The 18,333-nt window shown below is 45.8% G+C and overlaps 2 protein-coding genes across 4 annotated transcripts in view; both read left to right on the forward strand.

Annotated features, from left to right (window-relative positions):
* LOC127566942 (bromodomain adjacent to zinc finger domain protein 2A-like) overlaps positions 1-10,333 on the forward strand; it is a 91,704-nt gene extending 81,371 nt beyond the window's left edge. For all 3 annotated transcript variants that reach the window (XM_052009482.1, XM_052009483.1, XM_052009484.1), the window contains 5 exons: positions 885-1,031; positions 1,866-1,946; positions 2,206-2,432; positions 3,264-3,407; positions 5,042-10,333. In XM_052009482.1, the coding sequence (XP_051865442.1) occupies positions 885-1,031; positions 1,866-1,946; positions 2,206-2,432; positions 3,264-3,407; positions 5,042-5,195 (753 nt within the window). In that variant the 3' untranslated portion in view covers positions 5,196-10,333. The remainder of the gene's footprint in view (positions 1-884; positions 1,032-1,865; positions 1,947-2,205; positions 2,433-3,263; positions 3,408-5,041) is intronic.
* Positions 10,334-12,231: 1,898 nt separating this feature from the next.
* LOC127566948 (cytochrome c oxidase assembly protein COX14 homolog) lies at positions 12,232-15,400 on the forward strand. The gene is made up of 3 exons (XM_052009505.1): positions 12,232-12,318; positions 12,853-12,908; positions 15,068-15,400. Exon 3 carries the CDS (start codon positions 15,078-15,080, stop codon positions 15,252-15,254), a length of 177 nt encoding a protein of 58 aa, XP_051865465.1. The 5' UTR covers positions 12,232-12,318; positions 12,853-12,908; positions 15,068-15,077; the 3' UTR covers positions 15,255-15,400.
* The last annotated feature ends 2,933 nt before the right edge of the window (positions 15,401-18,333 follow it).

Consider the following 18,333-nt stretch of genomic DNA (forward strand, 5'->3'; position numbering starts at 1 on the left):
TCTCTTAAATATACTTCTTTAGTTCCCTACCAAAATGGCATCTGGGCTTGCAGTGTGCTTCCAACACCTCCTGGTTACATTCCCCCCTTCACCCTCATCCCCTTCCCCTCAGGAGATCCACTGAGCTCTCCCTTCAGCCTGGCTGATACCAACACTCAACAGGCTGGCTCCCCAGGGCAGGCTGGAGTCTTCCTCTCTTCAGCCGGGTGCATGCGCACTCTGTTCGTAGGGCTCCCTGGGAGGCTGTGTCACCCCTCCCTCTCCCCAACCCTGAGGTGTCCTGCCACCATAGCACATTGTACCCAGCACTGAAACAAAAACAAAACACTGGAAACACTCACCCGGTCAAGCAGCGTCCATGCAAAGAGAAAACGTTTAATGTTTCAGGTCTGTTGCCTTCCACCAGAACTGGGAAAGAGAGATAATGAAGGTAATTTTAACTTGGAGCAAGTGTGGGGGAGGAATGGATGGACAAAGGGGATATCTTTGATTGGGTGGGACAAGGGCATAAGGGTTAATGAGGCAGTTGGAGGGTGATTACATTTTCTTTGTCTACGTTATGTGTTGTGGGACATGCCCAGCCAATAGAGAGAGAAAAACTGAGCCAAAATCATGACTTGGAGCAGAAACATCCAGTTCTGCTATGGACAGAGAAAGCAAATTGCCTGGCCAGTGTGTTACCCCACCGATCATTTGTGTCTCTTTAAAAAGATCTGTTTAAAAGCTGTCTGAAAACTGTGGGAAGCCTCTATTGGGTGCATGCAGCACACAGAGTCTCTGTACTCACTCATGATTCCAAAGCATAATGACAGTCCTTTTAAGGCCCACAGCCAAACCCAGCTGAAAACAGTGAAGCAGTGCCCTTTCCTGCCTTTATTTTGCAGTCATGTCAGATCTGTCGAAAGGGAAACAAAGATGATTTGCTGCTGCTGTGTGACAACTGTGAGCAGGGCTGCCACACCTTCTGCCTCAAGCCCAAGATTGTTGAGATCCCTGAGGAGGACTGGTTCTGTCCGATCTGCATCAGCAAGGTATGGAGTACCAGTCTATGTCTCTGAGTATCTTCCCAGCATCAGACACTGCCTCATAATAAAGCCTTTCTTAAGAGCACTAAGGATTACTGGATTTCTTTATTGCTGGAACATCCAGTTCAGTACTCACCACCCTAGCTAACTTAATTGACAGCCCCACACAAAGGCTTCTTCCTTGCCCCCTCTCCTAAAGGCACTGAGCCCTCCTGAGGTATGGTTGCCTGGAATCATCAGTATCTCGGCTGTGGAAACAATTTTCAACCGAGAGGCTGGACAGTGGGTTGTGTGACCACAGAGGAAATCCCAGCCAGGTACTAACGCAAAGCCCGTGCATTGAATTATTGGCCCGTAACTGTGGAGGTATCCTGGCTAGTTATTGCCGTCCCTTCAGAGCCAAGGAGTGCTGGAGGGAACTAACGGGGTTACACAGTCCAGACACTGCAAATCTTGTGCCGTGCGATCTCACTACAATCTGGGCCTGCTCTCCTTGCAGAGAGCTGAGGCAGTGAATGCAGAGCAGTGTACAAGCAAACTCACCTGTAGGAGCAAGCACACAACTGCCTCTTTCACCGAGTTTACAGTCTAGTGACCCATTTATATCTGGTTAGCTTAATTTTTGACAACTCTTCTGCACTTTGCTCCCTCTGACACACAACAAGCAGTGTGCTGGTGGACTTCAGCCAACAGTGTGACGGGCACTCAAGGGTGGTGCAGGAACAGCTGAGGTATCTCCACCCACCATCTAACATGTTGAGACAGACCCACTGCAGTGGAGGGGAATTGCAACCGATCGTGTGTGGCGCCAGTCACTGACGGGTTTTGTCTTGTTTCCAGGCGAACGGCCAGTCTGTCAGGCCTAGGTTGTCACGGAGTAAAATCAAGCAGAGAAGAGACAGGAAGCGTCCTGCAAGAAAGGTTCGTGACATTGGCAGTTTTGGTCCACTGTTTTTGAAAATACACGATGAAGAAAGGGAGAGATTGTCTATCACCAGGAATGTTGACATCACCGTGGTGGGCAGAGGGGTCCTGTGTATGTGGGGCCATCCTGGGCTTGCCACAGTGGGCGCGGTGGTGACTGTGGGGTCACCATAGCGGGCGTGGGGTTCACTGTGGGATCACCCTGGGCTCACCACAGCGGATCGGGAGACACTGACGAGTTTTGTCCTGTTTCTAGGCAAACAGCCACTCTGTCGAGCCTGGATCGTTACCGACTAAAGGCAAGCAGAGAAGATACAGGAAGCGTACCGAAAACACAGTCAGTAATGTCAGGGGTGTGGAATACTGCTCTGAGAAAAGGAGAAACAAAAAGAGGAGTAATTTTCCGTCACCTGGAAATGCACCTGCTACCAAGAGAAGGAGAATCTCAATCAAAAATGATCCGAAGGACCTCGCACTGTGCGAGTAGGTGCCAGCACAGAAGGAGCCTTGGTCTGGCCTGTCTGCTCCTTGACTCACTGCTGCTACTTTCACTGATTCCATATATGTCCCTGGGTGTTAGCAGAATACTGATTATCTTCTCCTGGGTTTTGCCCTCTGCTGAAGGTCTTGCCTTGCTGTGCTTTGGGTCCAGAGCACAGAACCTTAGAGGCACAGTGACATCTTGCCAACACTGACCCCAGTGTCCCGACTAGAACTGAAGCATGGAATTCTTACACCACATCAGACCCACTCCCTGCAGATTACCCTCCCTCCAGTCCCTGTCTGATTCCCACCCAAAGGCCTGATTGACTGTATCTCCACCATGGATACAAGAAGTCAGTTCTGGGTCATCGCTGCTCTCTGCATAAATAATTTCCCTCACACTTCCCCCTCCCCTTGTATCGCTTAGCCAAAATATTAAATCTGTGCTCACTAATGGAAATAGCTTCCCTCAATTTAGCCTGTCTAAACCAGGCTTCATCTTGTCCACCTTCGTCAGATCTCCTCTCAACCTTCTTTGCTCCAGGGAGGAGCACCCCCTGCTTCTCCAGTCTAACCTGGGAGCTGAAACCCCTCGATCCTGGAAGCGTTCCAGTAAATCTCCTCTGCAGTCTCTCTGGGACCTTCACGTCCTTCCTATAATGCGGTGACCAGAATTACCTGTCTTTTACACTGGTTCAGTGAATGTTTGTACTCTGTGCCTCTATTTATAAAGCCTGGGTAATCCAGTCTTCCCCAAAGCAGGGCACATGATCCACTATCAGTGTGCATCCTGCTCAATCTGAGACTAACGCCGAGCATTGTTCCCTGCAGGGTTATCCTCATGGAAATGGAATCCCACGAGGATGCCTGGCCCTTCCTGCACCCTGTCAACCCACGAATGGTGCCTGGTTACAGAAAGGTCATCAAAAAACCCATGGACTTTTCCACCATCAGGGGCAAGCTCATTGAAAGGAAGTGAGTATCATTGCCTTGAAGCTCAGTGACAGCTGGAGATTGGTGAGAAGCACTCGAGTGAAAGGGAGTTGGGTGGGGCTTTTATTTCAGCGTGGGTGGGGGGAAGGTGGATGGTGTTTAACAGGAAGAACCTCTTGAGCTTCTCATTGTACGTGTTTGTGGCCAGAATTTTTCAGAAGTCGGTGACGGTGCTGGGCCTGGCGTTTGGGTTTTATTTTCCTGATGAGATCCACACATGGAAAGGAGCGTTCTTCCAGTGCACTCAGTCGTCCTCAGAGCCTGGGGTTGGTCAGGTGGGCTAAAAACTGTCCCAAATGGCTCTGCCCCATTCAAGATGATGCACCAGGAGAGACTAGAGTTCAATAACTGGACAGGTCCCATGTGAAATACAAATAGATAGAGGCAGTTTCTCCCTCCCAACCACTCCCTTGGGTGCTAAGTTAGAGGCTATAGATACTTTAAAGAAAAAACAGGTTTTGTATTTCTGAGCTTTGAGGCCATTTTGCGAATGAGTCAACAGTAACTTACATGGAACGAATCTCTGTAGAATGAGATCTTTTGGTTCCATATAAACCCGACACACGATAGGATAAAGATCAGTTCAAAAGAAGACTGGCACCCATGCTTTCCAAATTTATTGAGTGTGATCTCCCTGGGATTACTGACCACTGCGGGTGCTCTTTAACTCCCATCTGTGGAAAAGTTGCTTCACCTTGAAGGTAATTTTCAGTCAGATTTTCTTGATAATTGGAAGTGCCTGATTGGGGGAAACAGCAACAGTGTAAATCAAAATCAAAGTGGAGTTTATTGTCACCTGCACAAGTACATGTGTGCACAGGTGCAATGAAAAACTTACCTGTAGCAGCATCACAGCACATAGCATCAGAGACACAACATTCACAAGAAAAACATAAATTAAACATAAATTATACACAATTCTTCCAAGGAGAACACAATTAGAACAAAAAAATGTCCATTTTAGTGCAAAGTGATCAAAGTGGTCCCAGTGTTGCTGTACTGAGGCAGTGATTAGGGTTGTGCCGGTCGGTTCAAGAACGAAATGGTTGAAGGGAAGTCGTTGTTCCTGAACCTGGTGGTGTGGAACTTCAGGCTTTTGTACCTCCTGCCTGATGGTAGCTGCGAGAAGATGACATGGCCCGGATGGTGGGGGATCTTTGATGATGGATGTTGCCTTCTTGAGGCAGCGCCTCCTGTAGATACTCCTGATGATGGAGATGGATGTGCCCATGATGTATTGGGCAGCCTGTGTGTCACAGCTGAGTTCATCTCAAGTCCTGTTGAGCGGCAGTGTGTCTGGTCTGTAAACATGAGTCAAGCAAGTGCCGGTTTGTGCTTCCTATTGTCTGCACATGCACACCCTTCTACCAGAGGCATTGCTTATTGCTTACAGGTCTGCAGCACTAACATCAGTCCTTCCTCCCTGACACTCTCACTCAGCTTGGACCAGGGTTGAAGCACACACTTCCCTGCTCTGTGTGTCTCAGCACCAGACTGGGCAGTGGACCTGCGGACAAAGCCACAAACTACACAGAGCTGTGGAGTGGGATAGAGGGAGGGCTGACAGCTGTTTCTCAAAGGGTACTAACTGTTTTAACCTGCCCTCTCTCGTACAGATACACAAGCTGCAAGGAGTTTGCTGCGGATGCTCATTTGGTGTTCGATAACTGCCTGAACTTCAACGAAAACAGCTCCGAGATTGGGCAGGCAGGGAATGTGATGAAGAAGTTCTTTGAGAGTCGATGGGCTGAGTTTTATCATTCAAGCTAGTGTGTCACCAGGAGGTCGGGGGAAAAGGAGATGGTATAGATCATGGTAAAACCCAATAACACTGCCTCTCACCACTGAAGTTCTGTGTGACTTGGTGACTGCTTAGGACTGGAAACAACACAGGTTTTGACAGTTTCTCTTGGCTTTCTTTGGATTTCAATCCATGGTATTTTTTAAACAAAAACCTATCTTCAATGTGTCAGTCTTAGCTTTTAGATGCCAAGGTTGAATATATGGAGTATGGATATGACAATGAGGAACGTACTGTAGATCTCCCAGTACCACTTGATTTTGCTGGAGATCTCGACAGTTAAACAACAATTGGTGTAAAGCCACCACTCATTAGTTTCACTAAAGGGTGAGAATAAGATGCTTAACTAGGAACATAGCAAATTAATTATATTGTTCATTACAGTTCCTCAAATTCATTAATTAGTGCTGACTGGGATTTAAAACTACACACTCTCTCCCTCCTGGGCTGGTTATTCGTGTCACTTTGTCACACCAGGAGCTTTCACTGAAATTGTTTGACACTGGTCCTCCCCAACCCAAGAGATTCACTCATTTCCCTATCGAAACCTTTGTTGAAGATGACTTGTGAAGTCGACATTGTGTCACTGTCAGGGGCATGGCAGGCCAACATTTGTTTAGTCTGAACTGTGTGATCTTTGCTTTCACATTTGAGGAAGTACAGGGGCTGGAGAGAAGGCAAACCAAATGTAACAGCCAAGGGCTGTGTGCCATAGACATAGTTTGACTCTAACTCACGTTGTCTGAGGTCATTGCAGGAAACATTCCACCTCCCTGAAGCAGCAGCTTCCCAAAATCCCATCCAAAACATTCCAGAGACCCGCCAAATCTTTCTTTTGGTCTGACCCTCTCTCCCCTCCCCACCACCCCTAGCCTTCCCAAATGATACAGACATCCTCACTCACAAGTGAGATAAGCAGTTCAAAGAGATGAAAGGGATATATTTACCAGTAGGCTCAGATTTCGCTATTATCTATTTATATTTGTGTCATTTAGTAAATATTATTATTTATGTTTTATGTTGTAGTTTTGCACTGAGCTACAGTACTGTACTATGTGTTCAAGGGCAGTCTGAAACAATGAGTTCCCAATCTGGGCATCGGAATGGCGCCCTGCAAATCCTTTTCCATTGAAATCCTGGGCCAACCATAACCATTACTGCAAACTTAGTTAGATTTTCACCAAGCTTCATCTGTAGCAATAGAGCAATATTCTTTTCCCCAGGGATGAACATGAATGTCATACCTCAGACTCAATCAGGAATAGTGGAATTTATTTTATTTTCTGTCACTACATTTCTTCTCCTCACTCTCCTTCCCCCCCCCCCCCCCCCCTCCTGACTCTTAAAAGTAAACAGAAGTTAGTCAAAAGAGAGAACAGTGCATTGGCACCTAACTGGGACTCTCTTACTGAATCAAACACAGCCTCCTCGTCCCTCAGAGCACTCACTACAATAGATTCAGTACTCATTTCATTGAAGGCCAGCCCGCAGCAGTGTTGTAAGCACTGCATTCACGGGACCTCAATGCAACAGTCTTTGGCACTGTGCAACTTGTTGCCAATTATGTTGTGTACCAGTGACAGGTTGTTGGAAAGGGAAGCAGGTTTCGGAGGAGCAGTGAATGTGTGTGCATCTGGAGATCGTATACGGACTGCTCCTGATAGGTGATATAAAATGCAAATGATGTGGCTGCATTGTCTGTCACCCGCTGTGGAGTAGGCGTGTTTGCAGTTAACATGATGAAGCTTGTGCCAGACACGCTTGTGGCAATTGATGGTGATTGAAAAATTCCTCTTATTTTATAAGGGAGACAAAGAAAACAATCACTTTTGAGTTTGTAAGTGGCAACTGACTGCTGTGCTGCTCCCTGTGAAACTAAATATAGCAAATCAGAATGAGAGAGAAGAGAACAAGTCTTTCAATTGGTCAGTTTCAGTGCAACGTCTGGTTACAGGAGGTAGGTTAGCCTTTGACCTTTCACTTTTCAGAACCGATGCCTAAATCCAGCCCAAAGAATATCGGAAAATCAAAATAAAAACTGCAGATGCTGGAAATCTGAAATGAGAACAGGAAATGGAGTCATAGAGTCATACAGCACGGAAACAGGCCCTTCAGCCCAACTCGTCCGTGCTGACCAAGGTGCCACCTAAGCTGGTCCCATTTGCCCGCGTTTGATGCTGGAAACACTCAGCAGATCGGGCAGTATCCATGGAGAGGGAATCAGTTCATGTTTCAGGCTGAATTGAAGACCCTTCTTCAGAACTGGGAGAGAAAAACTGGGAGTTTTAAATTGCAGAGAAAGTGGAGGGAGGAATGGATAGGAAAAAGGGAATATCTGTGATAGGGTGAAACCGGGTCAAATGGGTTAATGTACCAGTTAGGAGCAGATTATGCAGTCTGTGTTATATGTAGCTAACAGCAGGGCTGTGGGACATGCTGCTTAAAGTTTCCATTAGCTCAAAGCCTTCAAATTGAGATTGCATAGCCTTAACCCAATCCCCAACATACAGGGGCCCACAGCACTACATTAACAATCTCACACAGCCAGGCTACGTGCAAAATGGAAAAATGCCATTGGTGTGGTTCGGAGACCTTGGGGGTAAGGTACATTTTCACAATCCTGCTAAAAATTAGGCAAAATCTCGGCAGAGAAAGGTTGTTGGACCCACTGGCCTTCATCCTGAAGATGCCTTGGGCAAAGAAAACAGCTGTAACAGCCCTGAGGGACCCTCATGGTGGACCTGACCTTGTAGCAGCCTCCTCCCTGCAATAAAACCAGGAAGTGCATCTGGGGCTTAATGTTTCAGATCAATGAAACTTCATTGGAGCTAATAAAACAGGTTCTCACGAAAAGATATTGACCCAAAATGTTTCTCTTTCCTCCGACACTGTGCTTCTGTTTTTATTTCAGCATCTGCAGTTGTTTGGTGTTCAATTACTCTCTCCCTCCACTCTGGCTCCAAGCATCTACCTGCTGGTCTTCAGTGGAACAGTGATTCTGATCTCTGGGGCCCTGTGCTCCTGGCTGAGCCCTCCCAGCACTTGCAGGCTGCATCCTGAGATCAGAATCTTCCTCGAAGCCTTCCATGCATTCAGGATGAAATATGTCCCAGAAGGAAGGAGAAATAACCCATTCTCAAACAGAATCAATCCTTGCACAGAAAACCTATAGGAAATAATATCTGAAAACAATTTAAGTCAACATGGAAATTAGGACAATGGGTCAGTCATTTATACAGGGAACAGACTGGTCTGTATACGAAGAATCCATTCCATTATTCCTTTTAGCAAAGGGAGCATCTTTATATTTAACATTTGTCATTGCCACTGTTTTATAATGTGCACTTACTTTGTGACTGACAGTTAATTTGTTTCAATGTATTTTTTAGGACCAACAACCTTCCTCAAAGGGAGCTATTAAATGAGAGAATCACTGAATCGTGCTGTGATGAGTGTTGTAGTGGGACATAGGAAAAGTTCAGCAGATTGATTCCTGGCATGGAGAGAGATTGTTCTGTGAGGAGCTTAAGCAGACTGGTCCCATACACTGGAGTTTAGGAAAATGAGAGAGAGTCTCAATGAAATGTACAAATTCTTCCAGGACTTGACAGATACAGGAATCAATCTGGTGAACCTTTCCTGTTTTGCTACATTCCCTCCTTCACAAGAATATCCTGTCTTAGGTAGGGGGAAAAGACTTGTAGGGAATATTTCAGATGTAGTCTCACTGGGGCCTTATATAATTTTAGTAAGGCTTCTGTACTCTTGCACTCAAATCCTCTTGCAACAAAGGCTGACATGTCATTTGCCTTCCCACTGCCTGCTGAACCTGCATTTTAACTTTCAGTGATTCAGAGCTCCTTCTGAACACCACCACCTTTCAATCTTCCATCATTTTAAAAAAGAATCCACTTTTCTATTTTTTCCACAAAAGTGGATGACCTCCCAATATATTCCATCTGCCACGTCCTTGCCCGTTCACTTACCTGTCCATATGTTGGCGCCGGTAGCGTGGCGACACTTGCGGGCTGCCCCCAGAACACTCTACGCAAAAATTGCATTTCACTGTGTGTTTCGATGCACATGTGATGAATAAAGATATCTTATCTTACCTTTTATCCCCTGAAGCCCCTCTGCATCCTCCTCACAGCCCACACTGTGATCCAGCTTTGTATCATCACCAAACTTGGATCTATCACATCTGATTCCTTTGTCCAATTCATTGCTACAGAATGCAAGCAGCTGGGCGCAATACCCAATCTCTGCAGCAGCCAACATTTTTAGAATATGTAGAAAAGGGCCACTAACCCAGTAGACACAGACTTGGAAATGTTAAAATATTTTGAGAACTTAAACCCTACAAAATCTTGGTAATGGAAAAGCAATGGAAGCTTGTCTCCAGGTACTGAGGGCAGCAACAGTAGAGCAGCAGGAAACATTGAGCTTTCTTTATCTAAGGAATGTTTTCTTTGTCTTCCTCTTCCGTACATTTATGTAACTCATGATGAAAGCTGATCATTTTATAAAGTAGCAGACGAAGCATTAAGTCTCTGCTCCACAGCCCAGGTGAAGACATTGTCAGTCCTGGCGTCTACCTGCGCTTCTTGACTTTCGGATCTCCTGGGTCCTTAACTGGTGTTTTCACAAACGGAAATGTACCACACTTACATGCACACACATGCACGACATTTAATAAAGGCGGAGTGGGAAGGGAACCATCCCGTTCTCAAACACTATCAACCCTCACAGAGAAAACCCATGAAAAATATTTGAAAACATTAATTTTAAGAGTCAATATGGAAATTAGGGTAGTGGGATCAGTCATTTATACAGGGAACAGACTGGTCTGCATAGGAAGAACCCATTCCTTTATTCCTTTTACCAAAAGGAGCACCCTTTTATATGACATTTGCTGTTGCCACTGTTTTATAATGTACAGTTTTTTTGTGACTGAAAGTTAATTTCTTTCTATATATTTTTAGGACCAACAACCTTTCTAAAAAGAAGCTATTAAAAGAGAAAACCTCTTTGAATCGTGCTGTGACGGGTGTTGTAATGCAAGTGCAACTGTAGAATATATTGTGAGTTAAATAAAGTTACATTATACTGAGAAGGTGGTCAGGGTTTCGGTGTTTTGAATTTTATTCCTTGCATCATTTGTTCATTTATCTCAATGATCTTATGCGGGTATAAATTGAATAGGCTGGATCTTCCATTGATTGTCATGAGTTTGCTTGTCACCTCCCCCTGGAGCCTGCATACAGCACAGAAACAGGCCCTTCAGCCCACCGAATCCCTGCTGGTGATCAAGCACCCATTTTTACATTAGTTCTACCCTAACCCATTTTATTCTCCCCACATTCCCATTCAACTACCCCCAGATTCTACCACTCACCTACACATTAGGGACAATTTACAGCAGCCAATCAATCTTCCAACTTGCATGTTTTTGGGATGTGGGAGGAAACCAGGGCACCCGGGCGAAACCCATGCGGTCACAGGGAGAACATGCAAACTCCACACGGACAGCACTGGAGGTCAGGATTGAACACAGGTCTCTGGAGCTATGGAACTCTTAATAAACACAGGGGAAAGACTACGCTGCAGCTGAACTCCCCTCATCTAGGGTTTACAAGGTGAGCTACTGTTGACCACTTTTAATACACATCTGACTTTCATTTGGATTTATTTTGATGAATTCCATTTATTCAAAAATATTCAGTAGTTGGTTCTGAAGTGAATTGGAACTGTTCTCCACTGTCACTAGAGCAACTGTTAGGAATCTGACCATTTGGAACACTCTGTCCTACCTTTAACCAGCTGTAGATTTCGAACTGTGCAGCACACTCCAGCAGCTTTTCCAGCTTCCATGTTCTGTTATGTCAACCCCTAATAATCCCTCCTAAGTGGTGGCCATCAGGAAATATCCAAGTTTTTTAGATTTTTACAGGAGAGTCATTTCGTTAAAATCTAAGCCTTTCAATCTGTTAACTGTAAAAAGAGAAACTTTATTCTTCCAGGACAGTCAAAGCGCAGCTTCAGATTTATATATCATGATGGTAAAAGCAAAATATCCCAAGCAACACCTGTTCTTCCTGCACATGCGACATGAAATAGTTAATAGATTAGTTCATTATAAGTTGGTAAGCTGTATCAAAATAGAAGTGACAACTACTTTATTTTTACAGAACACAAATGGGCCATTGAGCCTCTGAGGACCACGGTGGTTGAAGTGACATGTGAGCCTTATCCCACTTTTCCCTTCATCCTATACAATGTCTTGTTATCATGTACTTTTCACACCAGGGACCATGAGTGAGGACAGGAGCAGCAGAAAGCCATGGAAGAAGTTTGGAGCTCTGATGAGCCAACCCTGGTTTATAAATAGCAAAGGTTGACCAGACTGAATTTTGGAAGGGCATCACAGTCATATGAGGAAAAGTTGGGTTGACTAGGCCTAAATTCACTGGAGTTTAGGAAAACGAAAGGAGATCTCGCTAAACTGCACACATTTCTGACAGGGCTAGACAGGCTGTTTCTCCGGCTGGGTTGTCTAGAACCAGGATTCACAGTCTCAGGAAACAGGATTAGACGTTCAAGATGGGATCAGGAGACATTTCTTCATCCAGGGGGTTGGTGAACGTGCAGAATTCTCTGCCACAGAAGGTGGGGGAAGCAAAGTCGCTGAATATGTTTCAGAAGGAAGGTAGATTTCTGGATGCAAAAATTGTCAAGAGGTATGGAGAGAAAGAAGGAATATGATACTGCGATAGAGGATCAGCCAGGATTGCAGTGAACGGCAGAATGGGCATGAAGGGCCGACTCCTGCTCCTACATTCAAAACATAAAACCTGCAGTTGCTGTAAATTTAAAACAAAACAGAAAATGCTGGAAACATTCAGCAGATCGGAGAGCAGATATGAAGGGAGAAGCAGATTTAACTCCTCAGGTCCGGGATCACTGAGCAGCCTGTTCCCGGCCGGGACACCGACCGGATCCTCCCGCCGGCCGCTGTCAATCAGCAGCCACTTCCTGTTCCGGTGGGGCGACCTCAGAGCTGCTCTTCCCCGCTCGTGCCGTTGCTCTCGTTCGGTAAATGAGCCGCGAGACACGGCGCGTGGGTCAGCGGCCGCCGTCCGGCTCCGGCCACCGGGCTCCGGGCTGCCCCAACGGTCGCAGCGGCAGCCGAAACGGCCGCTGGCGGGTTACTTGCTGGTCCTCACCGGGTCGCCCGCAGCTCCTTGGACCGATACCGAGGACCAGCCTCTGGACCCGGGGTGGGAGTTGGCACAGCCCGTGGTCCCGGCCTATCGCCCGCTTCACAGCCTGTGGCCGGGTGGGGCGGCCGGTCTGCGGGCAGCAGCGGGGTGGTGGTGGCGGGAGCCCGGCCTGGGGCAGGGAGGAGTTGCCCCTGTCTGAGGCCCACGGAAGTTGGAACAATCTCGGTCACTTCCCTGCCTTTTTTGTTGGCTGCCACTAAATTCAACCAACATGACATCATGTCCAGTAGTCTACGTCCGCTCTCTGCAGTTTGATGCCAGGTTAATGGTTTACAGTGAGGTGTAGGTGAGGGTGCTGGAAGGAGTTATGTTGCCTTTATTCTAATCATGAACGTTTGCTTTTAAGGTTTGAACAGAGAGGAAAACAATTCCCTGCTGTCATAAAGGATTTGCATTTGAAAGGTACCTTTAAGACTGTTAAAACCCTGTTTACATGTTGCAATGCTATATGTATAATAAGCAATATTGAAATCTAGATGGTAAGGATAGTCTTTGATTACAAATGCTTTAGGAAAAAGGGTATTACAATCTAAAATGTTTGGGAGCCTTTGTTATCGAGTCATAGAGTTGTACAGCACAGAAACAGGACCTTCAGCCCACCAAGTCCATGCTGACCTTTTTTGCCCAGCTACACTAATCCCATTCGCCCACGTTAGACCCATATCCTTCTGTGCCTTGTCTATTTAAGTGCCTGTCTAAATTTCTCTTAAATGCATTGAATGTATCTGACTCCATCACCTCCTCTGGCAGCGAGTTCTGGATATTAACCCCTCGCTCTGTTTTAAAAACTTACCCCTCAGATCCCCTTTAAAACTCCTTCCCCTCAACTTAAACCCACTTGTTTTGATACCCCTACCATGGGGAAAAAATTCTATCTACCTTGTATAATTTTATATATCTCTATCAGGTCATCCCTCAGCCTCCTTTGCTCCAGAGAAAATAAGCCAAGCCTGTCCAATGTTTCACCATTACTAAAGTTCTCCAATCCAGGCAACATCCTGGTGAATCTCCTATGCACTCTCTCTAGTGCAACCATATCCTTCACTTCGTGTGGTGACCAGAACTGCACACAATACTTCAAGTACAAACTAACTAGTGTTTTGTACAGTTACAACATAGTGTCCCAACTTTTTTATTCTCTGCCCTGATCTATCAATGCAAGCGTGCCTTATACCTTCTTCACTCCCCAATCTACTGTGTTGCCATTTCACAGAACTATGGACTTGGGCCCCAAGGTCCGTCTGTTCATCAGCATTCCTTAACAACCTATCACTTATTGTACATGTCCTAGTGTTTTTGACTTCGCAAAATGCATCACCTCACACTTGTCAGGATTAAATTCCATCAGCTGATGCTGTGCCCAACTTTTCATCTGATCTACATCCTGCAGTGGTCTTTGACAACCTTCCTCACTATCCACAGCACCATCAACTTTCGTGTCATCTGCAAACTTACTAATCATACCTCCTACATTCACATTCAAGTCATCAATATATATCACAAATAACTTCCAATCTTCTTAGTTACCTCCTCAAAAAAACTAATTGAATTAGTGGGGCACACAAAGCCATGCTCTCTATCCCCAATCAGCCCCTGCCTTTCCAAATGTAAATAAATCCTATCCCTTAGGATTTTCTCCAGTATTTTTCCTACCACTGACATAAGTTCACTGGTCTGGCTGCCCTTCTTAAATAAAGACACAACATTAGATACCCTCCAGATTTCTGGTACCCCACCTGTGGCTGAAGAAGATGCAAGAATCTCTGTCAGGGCCCCAGCTATCTCCTCCCTTGCTTCCAATAGCAACCTGGATAGATCTCATCCAGCCTTGGGGATTTATCAACCCTTATGTGTCCTATGACATCTAATCTGTTCTGTTTCCTTATTCGGATACTCCCTCTATTGTATCCATGGGCAACAAATGTTGAGAGACTCTGGGAGAGCTGCCTTTGTTGACAGTGGTTGTTGGGGTCATTTGAGTCATTCTGCATACATGTAGGTGCTTGAGCACCATTTCTTCCCCCAGCTTCTACACCAAGAGCCACATATGTAAGTAGTGCTCAGCATTGTGACTGAGCACGCTCCAAACGAGAGACTACAGCCCATAGATTCAGCTAAATGCACAGGTACTCGTGTCCATCCCAGGCCACTCCTGGTGACTGGTCAGGTGATGTGACTGCTCCTCACCCTGGGTTCATGACCATTTTGGTACAATTGTGCAGGGTATCCATATCTACTTTCCCCTCTGAAAGCAGCACCCTGTTTTTGGCTTGAGCCAGTAATTGCTTATCCCTGACTGATCCCATTGCAGACACCCGCTCCACAGATGTGTTTGTTGGGTTAACAGTGCATGGTGAAGTTGTGCACCTAATTTCTCACTTGGCACTGTTGAGAAATGTTCAGAGGAAGTGCGTTCCCGGCAGGTGGAAAGCAAATCAGTAACCCTTGCCCACCAGAAAAACAATAACATATCCCCTCCTTGTTCAAGAACCACAGCAGTTGAGCAAGAGTTTGCTTCAGCCCTTTTCCTCCCCAGCTAAAACTTGGTGTATGTGTTTCAGATCCATCACCATGATGTCCTCTAAGAGACTTGCAGACATGGGTTACAAGATGGTTTCTGGCTCAATGATATTACTGACAGTATACGGTGGTTATCTGTGCAGTCTCCGTGTCTACCGCTTCTTCCAGAGACAAAAGACCTTGAAGGCAGCGGCTAAAGATCAAGCCAGTGAAATAATAAAAGATTAAAAGCTGCTCCTGTCCTGGGGAAACACCCTCACTCCCACCCTTTCAGTACGTAAGAAATGAATGTTTCATGTTGTATAGCTACTGGAATTGTGTGAATCAACTTTAAAATCTATTTGTTATAAAATGTTTAAATAATTCTGTTGAAAGTGATTTGTTTTGAGTTTTGTGTAGATTCATTTTTATCATGTTCTTTAAAGCTCAGTGAGCTGTTTCTTCCACAGTCTTTGTACAGAAGTGGTTAGTGATTTGGTTCAATGACCTTAGAACACCAGCTTTTGCCAGTTCTCCTAAAAGAGTTTGTTGTCAAGTACAGAGGCAGGGCAAGGGGCAGAAAGACATGGATGAAGATTGAGCAAGAGGAGAGATCAATGTAAACATGGTGGTGATGAGACCAGGTGAAAACAAACTGGAGCAGTGGTAATCACCTGACATTGTTGAACTTGGATCCAGTAGGTTGTAATGTGCTGAAGAACAGGTGCTGTTATTGGAGCTTTGAGCTGCACTTACAGTGGTGTCATTTGGAAGGGTACTAGGGAGGAGAATTGAGTGGCAGGTGACTGGGTGACGTTTGCAGACTGAATGGAGATGTTCTGTAAAGCGGTCACTCAGTTTGAGTTTGGTCGTCCCAGTGCAGCGACCTCATCAGCAGTGCATACAATAGATGGAATTGGAAGAATAGTAAGTTGCAATAATCAGCATGCTGAGGATTTTGGTGTCATAGAGCGAGTTGAAGTCATACAGCACAGAATCATGCTAGTCCCATTTACCTGCGTTTGGCCCACATCCCTCTAAGCCTTTCCTATCAAAGTACCTGTCCAAGTGTCTTTTAAACATTGTAATTGTACCTGCCTCAACCACTTCCTATGGCAGCTCGTTCCACATACCCACCACACTTTGTGTGAAAATCTTTCCCTTCTAGTTTTAGTCTCCCCTACCCTTGGAAAATGACTGTGACTATCTACCCTTAGAGGTTTATAAAATTATGAGGGGCATAAGGTCAGCCCTCAGCCTCCTGTGCTCCAGTGAGAACAATCCCAGCCTATCCAGTCTCTCCTTGTAACTACAGCCCTCCATTCCAGGCAACATCCTGGTGAATCTCTAGTGTCTAGCACTACTACAGTTTCTATAATGTGGTGACCAGAACTACACAGAATATTCCAAGTGTGGTCTAACCAATATCTTGTATGGCTGTAACATGATGTCCCAACTCTTATGCTCAGTACGCCTGTCCATATAGGTAAGCAGACTAAACACTGCCTTCACTACCATATCCACCACTTTCAGGGAGCTCTGAACTTGCAGCCCAAGGTCCCTCTGTACATCACACTCCTGACGTCCCTGCCATTTACTGTACACGTCCGGCCAGTATCAGACGATCCAATATGCATCACCTCACACTGTCTGGATTAAATTCCATCTGCCCCCGCTCCACCCAACTTTCCAGCTGATCGCTGTCCCTCTATCCTTAGGCAACCATCCTCACTATCTACAACTCCACCGATCTTCGTGTCACCAACAAACTTATCAGACCACAGAATTCTCACCCAAGTACATGGATATGACAAACAACATGGGTCCCACCACTGGTTACAGCCTTCCAGTCAGGAAAATCCCATCCACCCCAACCCTCTGCCTCCTATCATCAAGTCCATTTTGGATCCAGTTCTCCAAAACACCTTGGATGCCATGTGCCCGAACTTTCTGGACCAACCTGTGTGGGACCGCGTCAAAAGCCTTGCTAAAGTCCACGTATACTACATCTACTGCTTTGCCTTCATCAAGTTTCTTCATAACCTCCTCAATCAATCAGATTTGAGAGACAGGATCTCCCCTGCACAAAACCATGCTGACTCCCCCTAATCAGTCCCTGCCTTTCCAAGTGATCATAAATCCTATCCCCAACAATTTCCACCCCCCCCCCCCCCCAATAGTTTCCTGACTAAAAGGCTCACCAGCCTGTAGTTTCCTGGCTTATCCCCACTGCCCTCCTTGAATGCGAGAACAACATTAGCTACCCTCCAGTGTACCCTCACCTGTGGCTAATGATGCAAATATCTCCATCAATTTCCTCCCTTGCTTCACATAATACCCTGGGATAGATTTCGTCAGCCCCTGGGGATTTGTTCACCTTCATGTTCATCAATATCTCTAATGTTTCCTCTTTACTGCTGCACATGTTCCAGATTATCAGTGTACACCTCCCCTAACTCTCCATCCTTCTCCCTGGTGAATACTGACGTGACGTAATCATTCGGGGCACCACACACACATCCCCTGGCTCCACACAAAGACAACCCTTTTGGTTCCTGAGCTGGGCTCGAGAAGGTTTTGGAATTCTCTTTAATTTGCTGTGAAACTCCCAACTTACTTACAACATTTTCTGCCTCCTGTATTGTTCCTCAGCAAGTCCAACTGCTGCTCCAACTAATCCATGTGGGCTGGGAGGGACAGCAGCTGGACACACTTCATACAGACAGTTGTCAGGGACACCCAACATCTCCTTGCTCCACAGGAGCACACCACTCCACTGACGGCCACTTCTACCTCCAAAGTGAATACTGGGTTAAAAAGCGAGAGGACCTTGAGGTCAGCACTTTGACCTCAAAATGGTTGTTTTGCTAGGCTCCAGCCTGTGTTTAAAAAGTTCCTTCAACCATCCCCCCCAAGTGGTGCTAGAGTTGATGGTATTTCTATTAATACTCCAGTGCAATTCTATTCACTTTTAAACATATTAAAGTGGTGTAATTTTCCAGTGAACCCAGCAAGTTTAAAGGGAGCAGGAAATGGGAGCTGAAACACAAGTGCTCCAGTCACAAACCTTCCCACATTCCAGTGTTCCCAAACCAGGCTCTGGCTGCACACCCAGCTCACACTCAATTAACAAGTGCAACCTCGAGTGTGGTCTCTTGTGTAGCCTTAATTAGGGACAGTCAGCATGGCTTTGTGCAGGGCAAGTCATGCCTAATTAACGATGAGGGTGACTGATGAAGGGAGAGCTGTGGATGTTGTCTACATGGATTTTAATAAGGTGTTGGGCAAGGTCCCTCATGGAAGGCTCATCCAGAAGATTAAGATGCAT

This window comes from Pristis pectinata, chromosome X (assembly GCF_009764475.1).
Source record: "Pristis pectinata isolate sPriPec2 chromosome X, sPriPec2.1.pri, whole genome shotgun sequence".
Lineage (NCBI taxonomy): Eukaryota > Metazoa > Chordata > Chondrichthyes > Rhinopristiformes > Pristidae > Pristis > Pristis pectinata.

Coding starts and splice junctions, on each gene's coding strand:
- LOC127566948 (XM_052009505.1), top strand. CDS start 15,078: ATGATGTCCTCTAAGAGACTTGCAGACATGGGTTACAAGATGGTTTCT.